Source organism: Pteronotus mesoamericanus, unplaced genomic scaffold (assembly GCF_021234165.1).
Source record: "Pteronotus mesoamericanus isolate MK-2021 breed Mesoamerican mustached bat unplaced genomic scaffold, CSHL_Meso_final scaffold_54, whole genome shotgun sequence".
Taxonomy (NCBI): Eukaryota; Metazoa; Chordata; class Mammalia; order Chiroptera; family Mormoopidae; genus Pteronotus; species Pteronotus mesoamericanus.
Genome location: NW_026555321.1, coordinates 28,857,427 through 28,877,123, shown reverse-complemented (window position 1 = coordinate 28,877,123; position 19,697 = coordinate 28,857,427). Strand labels below are relative to the sequence as shown.

Here is a 19,697-nt window from a genome sequence, read left to right as displayed (position 1 = left end):
TGGGTTTGGCCCAGATACTTTAAAAAACTTAATTTTGGAAAAAAATCTTTGATTCTGGCTGTAGTGTGTAATGCGTTTGTAGAAGCATCAAGTTATCTTGGAACGCCCTAAATGAGGCAACAGGAAACCTGATTTCTACTCCTGACTTTGCCTATGACCTGCCAAATAACCCTGAGCAAGAGACGGCCTCTCTACGAGCTTTAGTTTTCCTTCCTGTAAGTCAAAGCAATCTCCGGCATAACTGAGACTTTATACCCATTAAATAGCAACTCCCAATTTCCCTCTCCCCCCAGCTCCTGGCAAACACCATTTACTCTCTGCTTCTAAGAATTTGATTGTTTTAGATTCTTTATGTAGGTGGAATCATGAACTATCTGTCCTGTGACTGGCTTACTTCACTTAGCATAATGTGTCCAGGTTCATCCATGTGATAGGATTCCCTTCCATTAAAAAAAAATTGATTTGGGGAGGGGGAGGAGAGAGAGAGCGCGTGTGAGAGAAACATCAATTTGTTTCACTTAGTTGTCCATTCAGTGGTTGATTCTTTTAAAAAATTTTTTTATCCTCACCAGGGGACACTTTTTCATTGCTTTTAGAGAGAGAAGGGAGAGGAAAGGGGTTGGGAGAGAAAGAGAGAGAGAAACATCAATGTGAGAAACATCAATTGGTTGCCTTCTCATCTGATTGGGGATCGAACCCACGACCTTTTGGTCTAAGAAACAACGCTCCAAGCAACTGAGACACACCGACCAGGCATTGCTTGATTTTTGTATGTGCCCTGCTTGGGGATTGAACCCACAATCTTGGCATATCAGAACAATGTTCTATCCAACTACCTACCCAGCCCAGGCCCATTCCTTTTTAAGGCTTAATAATATTCCACTCTATATATACACACCACATTTTATTTATCCATTCATCCAGCAATGGACATGAAGAGGGTAGACCTCATGTTAAGTGTTCTTACCACAGTAAAAAACAAAACAAAACAAAGTGATCTGTAAATGCCCCTGTTAGTTCTCTCACCTTCTAGAATCCTAGTGTGACTGTGATTGTGATTGGCAAGTTCTCACTGTGTGACAGCAGGGAAAGGCCAGTATGTGGCTCATATGGTGAGTGTTCAGCAGCAGGGCTGCATTCTAGGTATACCCATACACAATGACTGACACGAAGTCAGGAAGGAGAAAGCGAGCGTGAGTATGGCTTTGGGACCCAAATCTCAAACAACTGGGGAAGGGACACTGTCGCAGAGAGGAAAATCAGCCCCAGAACAAGATCTCTCAGGGTTAGGGCATTCTCACTGTCCCCATATCCAGCCCTTCAGCTCCTGAAGTGCCCCCAAGCCCTGCAGGACCCTGAATGAGGTGTGTGAGACATGTGAGCACCCAGGATGCCGCCCAGACCCTGGAGCCCCTATTCTTTGCCATCCCTTTGTCCCGAGAGTCTGCATCCCTCATCCTTTTCCATGCACGCTGCCTTAAAGCATCTCTCTGTGTTACTGAACGCTGCACCCACTCTCTGCATGGTTACTGGGCAGCCGGTGAGAAGCAGCGTGGGCACCCAGCTTGGCCCCTTGCTGTACCAAGTAAGCCACAGAGAACCAAACAAGCGTTTTCCTTTTATTAAACTGTCATGCATCTAAGTTAGTTTTCCTTACTTAAATGGAGAAGCTGAGTCTAATGTATTAATTTCTTTATTAGTTTATTCAAAGATATTCACTGAATACTATGTTATGTACCAGGCGGTAAGGCTACAACTGTGAACAGGGTAAGCATGGTTCTTGCCCTTCTCAGAGCTTTTCTGACAGGAAAAGCCAAGTCATACGCAGAAAAATAAAGAACATAAGCACAACTTGGGGCAAGTATAAAGAAGCAAGTAAAGAGAAATGCCACTGCCAAACATAGCACGCGAGCAGGGTAGGGCCCCCTGAGGAGGTGACATTAACTTAAGACCTATAGTCAGCGGTGCGAAAAGCAGGAAGAGTGCTTCAAGTGGCAGACACTGCAGTGCAAAGGCCCTGAGGTACACTTAAAGAACAGACAGAACTCATCTTTATATCCTTCATGATGTCTGGCTGAAGGCCCACACATTTTTTGAATTTCATCTGATCCATGATTAACACATGGCAACAGGAGATGAAGTGGCTGGTGCCAACAACCAGAGAGCAAACACAAGAGGAGAAGCAGGCTGGGGTGGAATGGGAAAAGGGCAAGTTCAGCTTGGGATCTGTAGAGTCTGAGGAGTCTGCAGGGCTTCCAAGAAGGGCCCAGATGAGCAACTGGAAGACAAATATGGGGCTGCACAGAGGGCTCAGGCCAGAGGGTCAGCTCTGGGAATGCCATCCAAGTAGGGCTGGCTGCTGGCCTGGAACGGTCTGAGCAATGGACACAAAATAAGAGGCAGGTCTGGAGCTCAGGACTTGGGAAATAAATACCTCATGCAGAGGCATACGCAAGGGCAGGATGTCAAAGAAGCAGGGAGAGAACCAGGAGAGGCAGGAGTCTGAGAAGCCAAAGAGGGGAGGCCACTGAGCTGAGGCTTGGGGTCTGAGTAGGACAGGATCTGAGGTAGACAGCATGGAGAGGGCTTGGCTTGTGGAGGTCAGGAAAGGTCATGCAGAGCAAATGACAAAAGTGAGGGAGGTGGGCCCTGACTGGTGTGGCTCACTTGGTTGGGCAAAGCGGAAGGTCACCAGTTGGATTCCCAGTTAGGGCACATGTTTGGGTTGTGGGTTCGATCCCCAGTCAGGGCAAGTACAAGAGAAAACCAATCAATGTTTCTCTCCCTGTCTACCTCTCTCTCTCTAAAAATAAAAAAAATAAAAAAAGAATCTTTTTAAAAAGGGAAGTAGAAGCATAGGGAAGATTTGAGTACGTTTTTGGGCTGAGGGAAGTCCTCACAAAGGTCATTCCCACTAGCCCACCTTTGCACTGCTGTCCTCCACCTGGCACACTCTGTCCCTAGGTCTCTCCATTGTCTTCTCCCTCACACTATTCAGCTTGCTGCTCAAATGTTTCCTCTTCATCAAGAAGGCATTCCCTTAGAAATTAGAGCCCCTGTGCATCGTTGGTGGGAATGTAAAATGGTGTAGCCAGCCGCTGTGGAAGTCAGTATGGTGGTTTCTCAAAAAAAAAAAAAAATCAAATATAGAATTACTTTTCGATTCAGTAATTCCACTTCTGGGTATATACCCCAAAGAACCAAAAGCAAGGTCTCAAAGAGGTATCTGTATACATGTGTTCATAGCAACACTATTCACAATAGCCAAGATGGGGAAGCAACTGAAGTGTCCATCAACTGATGAATGGCTAAACAAAATGTGGTCTACACATGCAGTGGGACATTATTCAGCCTTTAAAAGGAAAAAAAAATTCTGACATATGCTACACTATGGATGAACCTTGAAGACATTATGATCAGTAAAATAAGCTAGTCACAAAGGATAAATACTGTATGGTTCCACTTGTATGAGGTCCCTAGAGCAGTCGGGAGGAAAGTAGGACGGTGGCTGCCAGGGGCTGGGGGAGGGAGGATGGGGAGTCACTGTTTACTGGGCACACCGTTCCAGTGTGGGAAGACGAAAGAGTCTTGGAGGTGATTGGGGGGGATGGTTGCACAACAATGCGAATGTATTTAATGCCACTGAACTCTACACTTAAAAATGGTTAAGATGGTGGATTTTACATTATGTGAATTTTAACATAATTTTTTTAAATGGAAAAAAAAGGCCTCTGGCTTCCCTGTCTGAGTGCCCCCCATCCTCGCCGCTGGTGCTCTGCCTCCACGGGGATGACGTGTTTCGTCCGGCTGCTCGTTACAGCACTTTCACCACCTATGCCACCTCTGGAGTTCTCTGGCTGACTGTTCCTCTTTTTGTCTAGGATATAAATGCCACCAGGGCAGGGAGGCACCTGGTGGACCTGTGGCTGCTGCATGTTGAGCCCCTAGAAGGGTGCTTGGCACATAGTAGGTACTCAGTGAGTACTTAGTAAATACATTTCTGTTGAAGAAGAGGAGGAACAGGGAGAAACTCAGTGAGGATACAGTGAGGAGAGATGCAGATGGGACAAAATTCACGTTTGACTAGGGACAAGGTTGTTTTCTGGGAAGGAGAACAGGCTGTGGCCTGAGGAAGCTGCTGCAAGTCTAGAATGGTCTCCCTGGGGACAATGGGAAGTAGCATTTGCAGTGGGACCAGTGTGCAGGTCTGTGGCATGGTGAAAGCACATGGTGACACCTAAGCCAGGCTGGAGGCTGGCCCAGTGGAAATAGCCAGAATTCAAGAGGACCCTTTAACCTAGGCAGATGGTCAGGGTGAGGCCAAAGGTGCAAGGCCTAGGGGAATGAGGTCAGCAAGGAGGCCGAGGCTAGGCCGACTGACCTTGGGTGTAGCCAGGGAGGATACGACTTGCATAAATGGGGAGACAGGGAGGGCGTGATGGCAGGAAGGTCTGTTCCAGAAGGCAGGGTACTAACTTCTGTCTGGGGTCAGGGGTGGACTCGTCAGGGAAACTTGATGACGCTGGGTCTCAGGTGAGGGAGCGGCCACCAACGCTGGCTGGTCTCAGGGGAGCTGGTATTTAGCTTGAAAATACCCGTTAGTCTGAGAACTGGGCTCATTGTCAGGGAGGAGTGACAGGCCAGCCAGCCTTTGAATGTCTCCTTTCACAGCTAGATCTATTTTTAATTCCTTCTCATTTTTCCTTTCTTGCCCCCTCCTTCCTTCAGCCCACACCCTTTGTATGCCTATGAGTGGGACAGAGGGAGAGGTCACACGTGGGTGGACCAGCTGGGTTCAGCTTCCTATTCTGCTCCAAAACCTCTTCCCTCCTGACTTGGTCACGCCAAAACATCTAGGAAGAGTGGGTCTCACCACTCTTTATTTTTACATAAACCATATCAAACTGTAAGAGGTGCAAGGCTCATACCTCTCCCCAACCTGACTCCTGGGAGATGGCAATCCTACCGATCTCTCACACCTTCTCTAGGCCTGTTCTTGTGAGGGATTGGAGATGGAAATCTGGCTCCCATTTCCCCCAAGATGTGATGTAAGCACAGAAAGGAGAGGTCTTTGTCTTTTGGAGGAATAGAATTGTCAGATACCGTGGAAAACAAAGAATCAGGAGTGAATGCTCCTTCCACCCCACCGAACTCCTATAGCAAAAAGGAGCCGGGATAGGTTGCCTACTCTGGAAATCTCCCTTTATACCTGCCCTGAGGCCCAGCAACTTGGGAACTCATCCACACTGAGGGGAGCCAGGGAGTGCTCTGGGAATAGCCTCCCAAGCATCAAGTTAGCAGTAGGTACAAAGACTGCTCTCTGATCCACTGATTCCCTTCTGGGGTTTACCCTAGAGAAGACCTTGGACCTGTGTCTAAGGAGGTGCCTGAGCAGTGCACTGCAGTGCTGTTGGCGATGCAAACACGTGAGAAACATTGTAAAGGTCTCCACGCAGAGGGATGGAGAAATAAACCGTAGCATATCCATAAAATGAAATAGTACTAAAAATTAATTTTTTGCAGCTCTAAAAAATTAAGAGCACTATACACCAACATGAGAAAATCTCTAAGAATTTTGTGAATGAACCGAGCCAAGTTACTCCATGTTTCTAACAGTTTGATGTAATTTATGGAAAAATAACTCCACAAACAATACCAGCCATTTTCCACTCATAATGAAATATGTAGGTGAATACAGAGGGCAAGTTCTGGAAGGATTCACCTCAAACTGTATCACAGTGACCTCTGTGAGGGCACAGGGACTGGGAAGGGGTGTTCCAGGGGACTTTCACCTTCACCTACAATGATTTCATATGCTATGGGGAATATCTAGCAGAACAAGCCTCCTGTAATGAAAACATAATTTTTAAAGGTGATTTCAACTTTGGTACTTGATGGAAGCCTCACAAAGAAGGATATGCGGTTGGCAGGCTAGAGTTGCTCAGCTCCACTCGGTAGATAAGAACGCTGGGCTCCCAAGAGTGAACTGACCTACTGTGGGTAGTTCAAAGACCCTTCCTTCTCTGTCCGTGCTCAGAATGACAGGATGCTCCTGTCCCCGGCCCTGGCTCCCTATGGAGGCCCCACACCTGGCTGGCCGCACTGGCTCTGGCCCCAGCAGGATGTGTAAGAGGCCCCTGTCTGAGGCAGCCCTGCTTGACCTGAGGCAGGTTGCTTCCCTGTCCTGGCTCATAGTCCCACCCGAAAGCTCTGACCTTTGTATGTTCTTTTCTTGTGTCTTGGGCATTGTTCTAAATCCCCACAGAATTATTTACTCTCATAAGTATTCTGAAGCAGGTACTATGGTTGTTTTCCAGATTTTGTAGATGAGGAAATGGAGAAACAGAGTGGTTAAGAAGTTGCTCAAAACACTCGTCTAGCAAGTGGCAAAGCTGGGTGGGAGCCTCTTATTCTCTAGGCTACCCTGCTGCTTGCAAGCTCCTTATTCCTGAGAGTATCCAAGAAGCAACCTGGAGACCAGAAGGCTGGGAAGCTGACCACTAGGGTCCAGGGCCCTAGGACCTCAGGTCTCCATGATCCTGGATGGGCCAGACCCTCTCTTCTCCCACTACCCATCTGCCTGCTAGACTCAGAAACAACAGACAGTTATTATGCCCCTACTGTATGGCTGGCACTTTCCCATCTGTGTTCTTATTCAACCCTCCCACAGCCCAGAAGAGGCAGGCAGATGGAAAGCGGCCAGCCAGTGGTAACACAGCTGGAGGAGGAGATGCAGGTGATTCCAGAAGAAGGTTTAACAGAGAACTCGGTGACTGTGGTGGGAAGCCAACAGGAGGCGGGGGAGCTTGAGGCACAGAAAGTCACACAGGGGAGGCCCCACTGCTCCATCAGCCAGCCCTTCAACTCTTCCAGGCCTGGCCACCAGATCCGATTCAGGCTTCAAATTCAAACCACGTTCCTGATGACAGCTACCTGTGCTCCCAAGTTCCATGACCCCAGGGATGCCTAGGATAGGTAAATCCATGTCTAAATGGGTACGGCCTGCTAACTCAAGGTCCCCGTCCCCTCTTCCCAAACAGCCAGTAGTTCTTCCTGGGAGACAGGGAGGAGTGAAGAGGTAAAAGGAGGCCCCAGGACGACAGTGAAAAGCAAACACTGGGCTTGCAGCCAGCCAGACCTGGTTTTGAGTCCTGACCCCTTCAATCACAAGTAGTGTGGTTCTGGGCAAATCACTTAACCTCTCTGAACCTCTGTGTCCTCAACTATAAAATGGGGATGATGGCGCTGACACTGAAATTGTTGTAAGGAGGGAAAGAGATAACAAATGAGGAAGCATTTAGTGCCAGCGGAGCACTCGCTCCTTCTGGAGAGGGAGAAGGAGGGACAAGAGAGAAAGGAGAAGGGGATGAGTGGGCAGGAAAGCCCCCTTCCGGGCGTCCCAGAGCACTGGCTAGGCAACATTATAAATACACTGTATGGAGAGAGAAATGAATTTTAAATGAATTTTAAAGGAAATCAAGGGTATAAAAACAAAATGAAAGACATAACCATTTATAAAATGCTTGGTAAGGGCCAGGCACTCCTGCTGAGTGCTTCCACACGCATGGTCTTTCACCAATGTGACACACCTATCCTAGGATCGGAAGAAGACGGCAAAGTGTGGGGCACAGGCACAGGACAAGGTGCCTGAAGGAGGTCTGTCACATAGCAGGCAGTGCTCCCCTGTCTCCCCAGCTACCCCTCACAGGCAGAGGGGAGTGGGGCCCGGAAGGTGGGGTGGAGAGAATTTCAAGCAGCTGACCCTTCCTAGCCTGCCCCCTGTAGCAGGGGTGACCCCTGTGGTCTCAGTTCCTGGCCCTCATCGCTCTGGGGTGTTCCCTGAGTAACGCTGAATGGCAGCAGTGTGATCCTGGACAAGTTCTTTGCCTCTCTGTTTCTGCAAATGTGAAACATGGGAAGCAGTTCTTGGCTCCCAGAAGCGGAGTGTGGAAGGAACGGCATCATGACCGTGAGCACCCAATAGTGAGCACACATACGGTGGATTCAAACAAATGCGGATCAAAAATATTTGAAAAATATCACAGAAAGTTCCAAAAAGCAAAACTTGAATTTGCCACACTCTGAGCACTATGCCAAGTTCACACAAATGAAGTGATGGGTAGGCATATCCTGCTGTAGCCTCTATGCAAAGACAGGTTGTATAAAAAACTTGAGCATCTGTGGATTTCGGTATCTGTGGGGGTTCTAGAACCAATCCCCCATGGGTACTGTGGGACAACTGCATAAGAAGGTCTGGGTCTCTACTGCAACTTGGGTCCAAGTCACTATCTGCTTCCAGACAAAGGGCTAGCAGCCCTTCTCTCTGCCCCACCCCCTACTGCATCACTGCAGGGTATGGAGAAACCAACTTTCATTCTAGAACTCTGTATCAGTTAAGAAAACCCATTCAGATCCTTTAACTCATCTCACCCTCACGCTTCCCACTTCATACACGAGGAAACGGAGGCCCAGGGGCCCAGGTCATTAGACTCCAGATCTGTCTTGATTCAAATCAGGACACTCGATTTCACTTCATCCACAAAGGCTCTGGGAGGCCCACACTTCCTCAGACCCAAGAGGCTATCAGCAGGAGCGGCCGCCCTTGTATCACCCACACAGGACCCCAGCTGTCTGTTGTATGTCCTAATGCTGCAGCCCCAGCTGCTCTGTGACTCAGTGACTCAGCCTCTGTATCCCGCTTGGGGCCACTGTTTGCCAACAGCCCCCTCCACATCAAGAGGGATGGAGCAGGACCTTTGTCATCTTCTCTCCACCTTCACATCTCTGACCCTGCACAGTCCACTGGCCCCTTGCCCTGGGTGGAGCACCCTACCTTGTGGGTGAGGCTGGGATCTTTTGGAGCACTGTCCTCTTCCTCCGAGCTTCCCTGCTCTTCATCCGATGTGAGGTCCTCCTTGGGGGTTGCTGCCAAGATGGGACAGACTTTGTAGGGCTCTGTGTAGGCACTGGGGTTAGAGCAGAGGAGAGAGGCAGTTAGAGCTCCGTGTCCAGCAAAGACAAAGTGTATAGGCCAGGGGCCCGATTAGTGCCATGAGCCATTAACAAGTGCTCTGTGTGCAGAGCTCTGTGTCCTCCGTGGGGACCCAGAAGTGAGCAAGACCCAGACGCAAACCTCCCTACCTGCCCCCACTCCAGCCATGCTGGCCTGCTTTTAGTTCCTTGAACATGCCACGTTCTGCCTCAGTGCCTTTACACATGCTGTGTAAGACAGGCCCTTCTCCCTGTTAGATTCAGGCAGGCTGTGATGCTAAAGGAAGGTACAGATAATTATTATGAGGACAAGAGATATGCAATCTGATTGACCTGGTGATCTAGACTGTCTGTCAGGCAGCAGGGTCAGTCCACAAGGTGGCCATGTCCTCTGGGCCTGAAGAGGAAATGTAACGATGTGGTAGACAGAGTCTGGGATGTACATGCCAGTCCCTAATCATCAGCTTTGCCATCAACTAGATCATGGACAAAACATAACTCAGGGTGTCAGTTTCTATCTAGGCTACCTGGGGATAATTTCCATCTCACTTTCTTGGCAGGTACTATGAGGATCAATGCTTATAAGGCATATACAGTTGACCCTTGAATGACATAGAGTTAGGAGCACCAATCACTAGTGCAGTTGAAAATCCGCATATAACTTAAGATGACCCTCTGCACACATGGATTCCCAACTGTGGAAAGAGAATTCACTTGACCCTTGAACAAATGTGTTTGAGTGTGGTTCAAACCTGCACTGTTCAAGGGTCAAATCTACAGGTGTGATAACAATCTCAAATCTATAGTACTATGACTATTATGCAGGAATTTCATTAATTAATTAATTCATATATGCATTCAATAGATATTTATTGACTGCCTGCTTTATGTCAAGCACAAAGCTAGAGAGCCAGTAAAACACAAGTGACTAAAGCAGATACAGTCCCTGTCCTCATAAACTGTGTTAAGTAAAGGATAGGAAAGAGGTGCTTTTGTAGAGAATAACAAAGGCAAAGTGTTCAGACAGATCAGGGAGGACTTCTCTGAGTTTAAGCCCAAGGCAAGAAGGAGTCAGCTCTGTGGGAGCAGGGCAAGTGTTTCAGGTAGAGAAAGCAGCATATTGAAAGGGACTGAGGCAGCAAAGAGCTTGGTGTGTGACACAGACCAAATTGGAGCAGAAGAATGCTCCTTTCTCCTACTTCTAAATCATCCCCACAGGGAAGGCTCTGGCCCCCTAATAGCCTCCTTGCCCTGATCCCTGTTCCTGGCCCCCCACTCCACACAGCAGACTGATTGTTCTACAGTAGAGACTGGGTCACGTCCTTCTCCTGTTCGAAAACCTTCAATGGCTCCCTCCTGCCTTTGGCAATGTGGTCCCAGACTTCTCACAAAACTTCTCTTTATCCTCAAAATCCGGGCATCTGGTCTTATTAAATGTTTATCACATACTTATTCCTGCCCCCTGGTAATGCCAGCATGAGAAATGGAATGATGGCTGATGGATGAATTGATGGATGGATGGATGATGGGTGGATGGATGGGAGGAGAGAAGGGAGCATCCACTTGCTGGATTGGCTGGGCCAACTCTAGCCCAGGCCTTATGCAGGCAGGAGAACTGCTTTTGCCTCAGGTCCTGCTCCAGGCATGGCTGAGGGAGGGGACATCAGAAAAGAAGGAACAGCTTCAGGCTACATCTGAACCAAGTGCCATCCTGGAGCTCTTTCTCAACTATTGTAGGAGACAGGATCATGGATACCTATCTCCACAACAGCCTGTAGCCCAAGAGACAAGAGCAGGTTGAGCATCCCCTAGTCCACGAAGGGTCCATGAGGCCAGACAGGTCAAGGACAAGGTGGCCTGTGATGGTGGGGCCTGTCCCTGCCTGGGTGTCTGCTGACATAATGCATGTGTAAGGGGTACTGCAGCTGTGCACTTGTGTGCAGAGGCCAAAACTGGGCCTTGACCCTGAACCCTAAGCTGAGCCAAGATCTATTTTACTATCCAACTGGCTACTCTGCTGGTCAGACCTGTTTTTTCTTCCTTTTCAAAAATGTATTGGCTGCTTCATTCAAACTATGAGAGCAAACAACATATTTTGCAACCTGCTATATGTCAGCAAGGTGTACAAAGGCATAACAGCCCTCCCGGGACCACCCTAACCTCCTTCACTGTCCGAGGCCACCAGTTCCCTCCACTAAGGAGCTGTCCCCAGCCTAAAGGTCAGGCACACTGCACTTGCTCAGCAAGCTCAGAACCATGTTCAGGAAAGTGACTGAATGAACTGGTCTCAATGAGCCCTAGCTCCCCTCCCTCCGGAGCTGCCTGCATCAATTTGCAGCCATGTGTCCAGCAGACAGGGAGTTGAACCTGCTTTCAGCCTACAAGAAATGACTGCGTTAGGCCCCAGCAAGAGCCCATGGCACCCTGTGGAGGATAACCAGTAATGGTGAGGGATGGGGCAGTTAACTGTGCCCCTGGACCATTACTTCTCCTCATCAAGGGAAAGGAAGTACATGTCAGGCCCTTCTTAGAATGTGCTATAAAGAAGGGAAGGATTCCCAGCCAAGTCTCCCACAGGGTGATGGTGTCACCATCCTTGAAAGCAGCAAGCCAGAAATCTGAGCATCTCCTTGCATAGCCAGCCACTACTTAAGCATTAAACCCCTCCCAGATTTACCTTTAAGTATCTCTCACCTCTGATTGCATCTCTATTGCAGCCTCTGTGGTCCAAGCCATCTGTTGCCTGGACATCTGTAACAGCTGCTTTCCTGTTCTTTCCCATCCCACCCTGGCTGCCATCCAATCTGTTCTCCCCCCAGTGGCCAGAGGGACCTTGTCAAAGCTTATCCTAATTGTGTCACCCTCTTGCTTAAAATGGTCAAGGATATTCCAGTGCTGCTGGAATTAAAATCCAACAGCTCAGCCTGTCAGGCAAGCCTCTGCTCAGCTTGGGACCCAGAAAGGTGGGTGTCCTTGGGCACTGATGGTTGCCATGAAGTCTGTCCAACATCAGATGCTGCGGAGCATCATGGAACTTGGGGGCTCTGCCTTAAACCAAGCAGAAGCTTCAACTCCACGGAGCTAACCTGTGGATGACACTGGGGAAAAAGCTAATGGAAGCCAAATCCCCAGGGAGGGGGAGGGGTTGGGTCAAGGTCACATGGCAAATCCAAGCCAACACATGTTGCCTCTAGAGAGGCCTATCACCATGCTTGGTCCCATTTTATAGACATGAAAACAGAGGCCCACTCAGGTTCCTTCAGTGTGCTGAGATGTGGGATGGGGTTTCTGGTTGCGAGCAAAGGGGGTTTTGTTTCTGTTATTTGTCCTGTTACTTTATTTTATTTTCAAGAGGCAGTGTAGTACAGAGATGAGAGCTCATGTTCCCATGTCAGACTGGGTTCAAACTCTGGCTAAGCCACCTATTGGCCATGCTTAACCTTTCCAAGCTTCAGCGGTGCCTAATTCATGGAGCTGTTGGAGGGATGCAATGAGTGAAATCATGTAAACCATCTCTCTTCATTATCAGGTCAGCCTTAGCGGCAGAGAGCTATTCTATTATTTATCTACTGTTGTCTTAAAAGTCAACTGATTTTTAATGTGTGCTATTACTCTGGTCTCATCCTAAATGATAATACCCATGAACTCACATTGTATGTTCTTCTAACACTTTAAAATAGACCACATAATTATTAAGCTATAACATTTAACTCAAATGATCTTGCTCACCATTGGAGATGCCCAGACCTCACAGAGATAAACCCAGTGGCCTCTGACCCATCAACTATCCATCCTTAATCCAACCTCAGCTTTGGCTAGAAATGTGGCCCATGCTTTTCAATTTCCTTCCTCCTGTGACTTCTGTTTTCTCAAAGGATCCCTGAAACAAGTCAGGAGACAAAGGTTCAGTTGCTCTGATGATATTTCTGGCTTTTTTATTTCACTGCGAGCACAACAAATGAGGATAAATTGCCATTAAAAATATGCTTTCACAACAGAAAAGAGCAAGTATCAGCCAATGTCTTTGCAGACTTGATGAAAGTTATAGTGAGAGACATTATCTTGGATAGAAGCCATTAGTTAAATAAGCAAACCAAAACATTCTGATTCTAAGACCACAAGTGTCAACAGAGCTGCTTCTTCAGACCCTTGAGAGTTTCTATCAGGCTGAGCTTCAAACACAGGTGGAGAAAACACCTCTCAGAAATGTTTCCTTAACACCTTCTATCCAAATGCTCTGGCCCTGGCAGAACTTGTGTCTTGGGTGAGTAACCACTTCTTCTCTTGAGGAAACTGACTGGGAACCCTTACATATCATTCATCTCCCCAGTCTGTCAACATACAACTCTGAGATGGGTCCTTTGCACAGCATGGTCTAAGAAAGACTGCAAGGCTTTATATTTTTGGATATTTGGTACCTGTCTGTTTGGTTTTTCAGTCACTCAAAAAAAAAATAGCTGTTAAGAGCCCTCAATGTTCCAGGCTCTGCACTACAGGTGCTGGAGGAGAACAGGTAGATACTATCTTTGTTCTATGGTCTCTCTAGTGAAAACACCCATTATAACCATAACTAAGTGAGGTGTTGTCTCCAGAAAGTTTCTCTGACCTTACCCACATATTACACATGAGAAAGCCCTCTAACCCAACCACCACCCATCTATACAATTTTCCATCCACTCACCCACCCATCCCGCCATCCTTTCATCTACCCCCTTAGCTATCCAGTCATCCAATCATCCATCCTTCTATCCACCCATTCCCCCACTCACTTATTCAACAAGTATGCATTAGCACCTACTTCAAGGAGCTAACACATGGAGGAATCAAAGATGACTAAAGTACTCTCTCTGGCCTCAAAGAAAGTACAGTGCAAAATACTGGTTGAGAGGGTAGACTTAGAAGTCAGACTGCTTGACTTCAATTCCGGCTCTACTTCAAGTAAGTTACTTAACCTTTCCATGCCTCAGCCTTTGGTTTTTAATTTTTTAAAACCTATAAATCAGGAGTCATAAAACTTGCCAGGGAAAACAGGAAAAAGAGCCAGGTGATCAGCACTGTAAGTTTAAAGACCAAGTGGCCTAAACTTTGGCATCAGAAGAGTCACTGTGGGACCTTAGGCAAGTCACCTAACCTCTGTTTCTTATCTGTGAAGTGGGGATGACTATATAGGTTCGTTGTGGGATTAAATGAGAACACGATGAGGAAAGCAGCCACTTCCTGGCATGTAGTGGGTCCTATCGGGCCAGCCTAGGAGAGCCTGCACAAGGCCTAAGTTCTAAACCCTTAGACTGGTCTCCAGGGAGCTGTGTTCTCCCTCTGGGTCAACTTGTGCTTTAAGGGGAACATAAATTAAAGCTATCCAGGGTTCATTACCTTAAATGATCCTTCACATGAGCATGGTCCTTTCCAGCAGCCTAGAGTCACAAAAGGACATGTGCATCCATGTGGGGAGACGAATACTCTGTAACCTGGCCCAGGGCCGTCCAATGCTGCCCATTAAATCCTGTCCTATGTGACACTTGCTGGGAGTCATAACCCCCAGCACAGCCAAAAGAGCCTAATAACTCATAAAAAAAAAAATGAAAAAACAAAAAACACTTTCTCCATTAGGAATCTCTCAGCAGGAGCTCTGGCCCCCAACTCTGTCCTTGCTGGTGCTATGATATGTGTGAAGGAGGCCAGATTGCAGAGGCAACATCCTTTGGCTCCTCTGAGATAGGCTAGCTCTCTGGGCCCTGGAAAGTCTGAGATGGAGGAGACAGGATGACGGATTTGGCAAACATGGCCATCCTAATTAGCAGAGCAGCTGGAAGAGTTTGGAAGTGGAGGGAGGGGAGGGCTGGGTGTACGATCAGGGATTTCCAAATCCTCAGACATTCAGTCCTGCCTCTTGCCTACTCCCCATACCCTCCAACCACCAGAGCACTTTCAGAGCTCACTCAAATGATCCCTCTAGGCCTTCCCCAGCTGACGCCTTCTGCTCTGGTACTCCCTTGTCACTCAAAGCTGACTCCTCCCATGCTCCCTCTTCTCAAAGGGACATTGGGATTTTCACAGATACAGCTATCTGCACTGTAACTGGGAACCTCCAATCTGATACAGTGGAAAGAGCAAGAAGACACGGGGTCCAAGACCAGGGAGTCTTGGATTCACCTTCAATCTACTGCAGGCCCTGGGCTATGGGACTGTCCCGGTGGGCCTCAGTTTGCACATCTGTGAAATGGAGGTGGAGAAACAAAACACTCAGAGATGTGAAACCGTGTGCTGGGACCAGACCGTGTGCATCCTGCAGCACGGAGGCCAGGCTCTGAGAGCAGCTGCCTGCCTGGAGCCTCCTTATTTCCAGAGTGAGGCTCTGCTCCGTTCCCCCTTGGAGGGAATACAACCTGCACCCGGGGTCAGCCAAGGGATAGTGCTTGTAATGGTTCCCAGAAACAGGACTAAGGAGAGGCTTTTTAAAAAATTCAATTTCCATTTTTCACTAAGTAAAAACAGAAGTACATCCTTGCTCTCTGACCTTGACATCCCTACCCTTCCTCTTAAAACACAGCGTCAATGGTTTTATAGGGATTTGTTTTCTGTTTTAACAGTTTCATTGAGATGTAATCCATATACCGTAAAATTTATCCTTTTAAAATGTACAATTCAGTGTTTTTTTAATATATTCACAGGGTTGTGCAACCATCATTACTATCTAATTTTAGAACATTTTCACCAACCTAGAAAGAAACCCCATACCCTTTGGCAGTCAATCTTATTCCTCCCTCTCCCCAAACCCTGGCAACCACTAATCTACTTTATGTCTCTATGGATTTGCCTTTTCTGTACCTTTCATACCAATACAATTGGACAATATGTGGCATTCTGTGCCTGTTTTTTTTCACTTAGCATAATGTTTTCAAGGCTCATCCATGTATCAGGACTTCATTCCTTTTTATGACTGAATAATATTCCACTGTATAGCTGTACCACATTTTGTTTATCTATTTATCTGTCAATGAATACTTTGTTTCCACTTTTTGGCTAATGAATGATGCTGTGAACATGTATGTACAAGTTTTTGTGTGGACATATGTTTTCACTTCTCTTGAGATATACCTAGAAGTGGAATTGCTGGGTTATATGGCTGTTCTATGTTTAACATTTTGAGGAGCTACCAACTGTTTTCCACAATGGCCGGACCATTTTACATTCCCACCAGCAGTTTTGAGGGTTCCAATTTCTCCACATCCTCATCAGCACTTACTATGGTCTGTCTTTTTTATTTTAGCCATGCTAGTGGTTATAGGGATTTTCAAAGAACTCTGTTTTCCTTGATTCCAGCTCAGCTTTCTCCCACCCCAAGCAAACACTACTGTTTTTCCTAGCCAAAGTGAAATATAACTGTATTTCACTGTGACTTAATGAGGCTTACTTTTCAGATAATCAATAGAGATTCAGAAGTCCAGGGGGAAAATCATTATAACTAGATCCGCAGAAACCTCATAAAATAACAGACAAATATAAAGAGATAACATATAAGAAAAATCATAAGCTAGAGCCCCCGACCCACCAGTGCAGTGGTCTCTAGGGTTCTGGCTTTACAAAGCAATAACTCGTGCAACTTGGGGTACGATGAGGACAGCAGAGACAGGGTCCTGCATTTCTGGCCCTCGGCAGCAGCTGCACTGTTGGCACACAGGCCTGGCCTCGCTCTGACCACTGAGTAGCATTTTGGCCTTCTCTGGGACCACAGAAGAAGCCAATGAAAAAGGGCACAGGTGTTGGAATTCCACCTCCTGTGGTCAAGACCTGGTTCTGCCACTTGTCAGTCCAATGAACTGAGGTCAGTTGCTTAGCCTCCCTGTCTCGGTTTCCTCATCTATAAAATGGAGATGATAACAGCACTTGCCTTCTCAGGGTTTAGGAGATGATGTGTATGAATGAGGTAGGTGGACTGCTCAGCATAGTGTCTGGCAGTTTTATTTGCTACAGTTAATTTGAACCAAAGGCCAAGGCTGAATTAATCAGGCAGGGCTCCTCAAGGTCTTATAGACATTGGTTCTAGTCCCACCTCTGCCACCAGCTTGCTGTGTGATGCTGGGTGGACCCCTTCCTCTCTCTGGGCCTCAGTTTCATCATATGCAAGATGGGCATCACAGCTGTTGGCCTGAGCACCCAGCCCAAAACAGGAGGAAACTCAAACACTTCTTCCTATCGTCTCTGTTCTGGGATTCAGGCCACAGGCGAGGTGGAAAGGGAGGAGAGCTACTCCTGCCACCTTGAGCAGCTGGAGAGGATGTGGTGGCTGAAGATTCATGATGGGCACTGTAATTTCATAACCACACACCACATCTGAAGCTGCCAGCAGCTGTGAGAGAGGTTGTTTGTGGTTTCTCTGTGTGGTGTCTGAAAAACAGTCTCCCTTTCCCACCCCTCCCTTCCACATGGACACAGCCAGCCAATAACAATAGTAATAGTAGCAAGAGCAATAACAGAAGCAGAAGCTGGAGATTTTGGGGTGTTTACTATGTGTCAGAAGCCTTATGACTTCTTTCCAACCACTGTACCCTGTTGGTAGTAAGATGCCCATTTCATAGAAAGGAGAAACAGGTGTTGGCAAGGTAAGTGCAGAGCTGGGGTCTGAGTACAGGGGACCTGGCTTCAGAGCCTGTCCTACAGAGTCTAGGCTACCCTGCTTCTTCCAGCAATGGCAGCTAATGTTTACTGAGCACTGAGCTGAGTGCATCTTATGGATTATCCCATTTGATCCTCTCAACCACTTAGTAAGACAAACACCATTACCATCTCCATTTTTCATCTGGGTAACCTGAGGCTAGGTGAAGTTAAACAACTTGTCCAAGGTCCACTCTGCTATTCCTCTTCCGTCATCTTCTCCCAGACAGAACCACAAGCAGATGACTTGCAGCTGGACCTACTCATTAGACACGTTTATTCATCTGGCTCACTGCTGCCTTCTTTGTGTCAGGAGACATACATGCAAATGTGCCAGATGTGCCAGGACACAGAAGTGTAGAGTGCAACTGGCATAGGAAGGCAGGAGGGTCGAGGCCTTTCTGACATGCATGAACACACATGTGGCCAGAGTGGGATGCCTGGATGGTCACAGAGGAAATCAATCACACAGAGCCAGACAGAGATGAACACACTAAGGCTCAGATCCAGGAGGGAAAGTGATGAGGCAAGGGCAACACACCTGGACCCACACACACAGCAACACACACACACTCCCATCACATGGCTCATCTTGTGGCCTTGTTGGGCTCCATCCACATCCTTTGCCCCAGATGGGGAAGAAGCATTTTCGGAAAAATGCTTCCCTTTGCCAAGGCCTTTAAGATCCTATAACTCCACCCTGCCTTGAGAGCGCAGGGGCTGCCAGCTGAGACCAGATGCCTGGGACATGTCTGCTGACCTGGCACCCTCACATGGTCCAGGGCCTGGGATAAATTCTTCTCTCCAGACCCAGGGCCAATGTCACCTCCTACTCCAGGAAGCCTTCTCTGACCACTAAGGCAAGTCCGCTGGGAAGGCAGTAAGGCTTAAGCTTCACACCCACATGGGTCTCTTTCAAGGCTCTACAAATTATTTAATATTCTTAACTGTATATTCTTTTTCTTGAAGAGACTGTCCCAAGTTGGATAAGCTTCAGCCACCCCTGCCCAGCCACACCCATTAGCAGAGGCCCTGTTCCCCTCTACACGCCGCTGTACCCATGAACACCCTTCACTGGGTGATCTTAGCTTTTGACAAGTTTTCCCTCCCTCACCAAACTTGAGCTCCTTCCTGCTAGCCCACCTTATTAAACTCTGTACATAGCAGGTGTTCAATTAATACCTCCTGGTTTTAACTGATTCATAGGAGAAGCACCTCCAGCCAGGTCCCCTGTGCGCATCTGTGAGCAACGTGGATTGAGGTGTACCAAAATCAGCTCCGCCCCACGCAGCACAGGCTTGCTGTGTGCACTGTCGCCAGACACACTCCATGTTTGCTGCTGTCTACCCCACATGTGGTGTTGGGGACACAGGCATGAAGGAGATATCCCTTATCTGCCCATGAGGCACTCATGGCCTAGTGGGGATGCAGACAGACAAACAGACCAGAGACAAGGTGGTGAGGGCTTCAAGGAAACAGCACAGAAAAGGGGCCCTAAGCCTGTGTGTTGCAGGAGAGGGAGCACAGGAAGTTCTGGCCCAGGGTGAGGCCTAAGCTGAGCCTGAAGGTTGGATAGGGGACAAAAGAAAGAGTGGTAGGGGAGAACATTCCAGGGAAGTTTACACAAAGGCACAGAGGGGAAACATGTCAGAACATGAGTGCAGGGGGCCGCAGTCATCGACTATGTGGTACGGAGGACTGGGAGAAGAGGCTGGCAATGCAGCCAGGGGTCTCAAATGCAGGGCTAAGGCACCTGGACCATGTATCCCAGGGGCCCTGGCAGCAGCGAAAGGGTTTAGCCAGGGGAAGCACTGGACCAGTCATGCTCCATGGAGAGTTCATCCTGGCGACCTGTGAACAGCAAAGAGAGGGAGACATGCTGGAGGCAAGGAGACCACAGGAGGCTGGCCACGGTCTGGGTGCCGGTGGCAAGCCTGTGGGACAAAGGGGAGGGTGTAGGAAACAACAAAGTCGTATCCTTATTTCACATGGGAGAAAACTGAGGCTCTGAGAAGCTGGAGAATTTGTTCTGGTTGATCCAGCTTTCGAGT

At 47.9% G+C, this 19,697-nt stretch overlaps 1 protein-coding gene across 1 annotated transcript in view; it reads right to left on the bottom strand.

The window, feature by feature from the left end:
* FGD5 (FYVE, RhoGEF and PH domain containing 5) overlaps positions 1 to 19,697 on the bottom strand; it is a 109,577-nt gene that overhangs the window by 52,495 nt on the left and 37,385 nt on the right. The window contains exon 3 of the mRNA XM_054595205.1: positions 8,834 to 8,966. Coding sequence (XP_054451180.1) covers positions 8,834 to 8,966 — 133 coding nt within the window. The remainder of the gene's footprint in view (positions 1 to 8,833; positions 8,967 to 19,697) is intronic.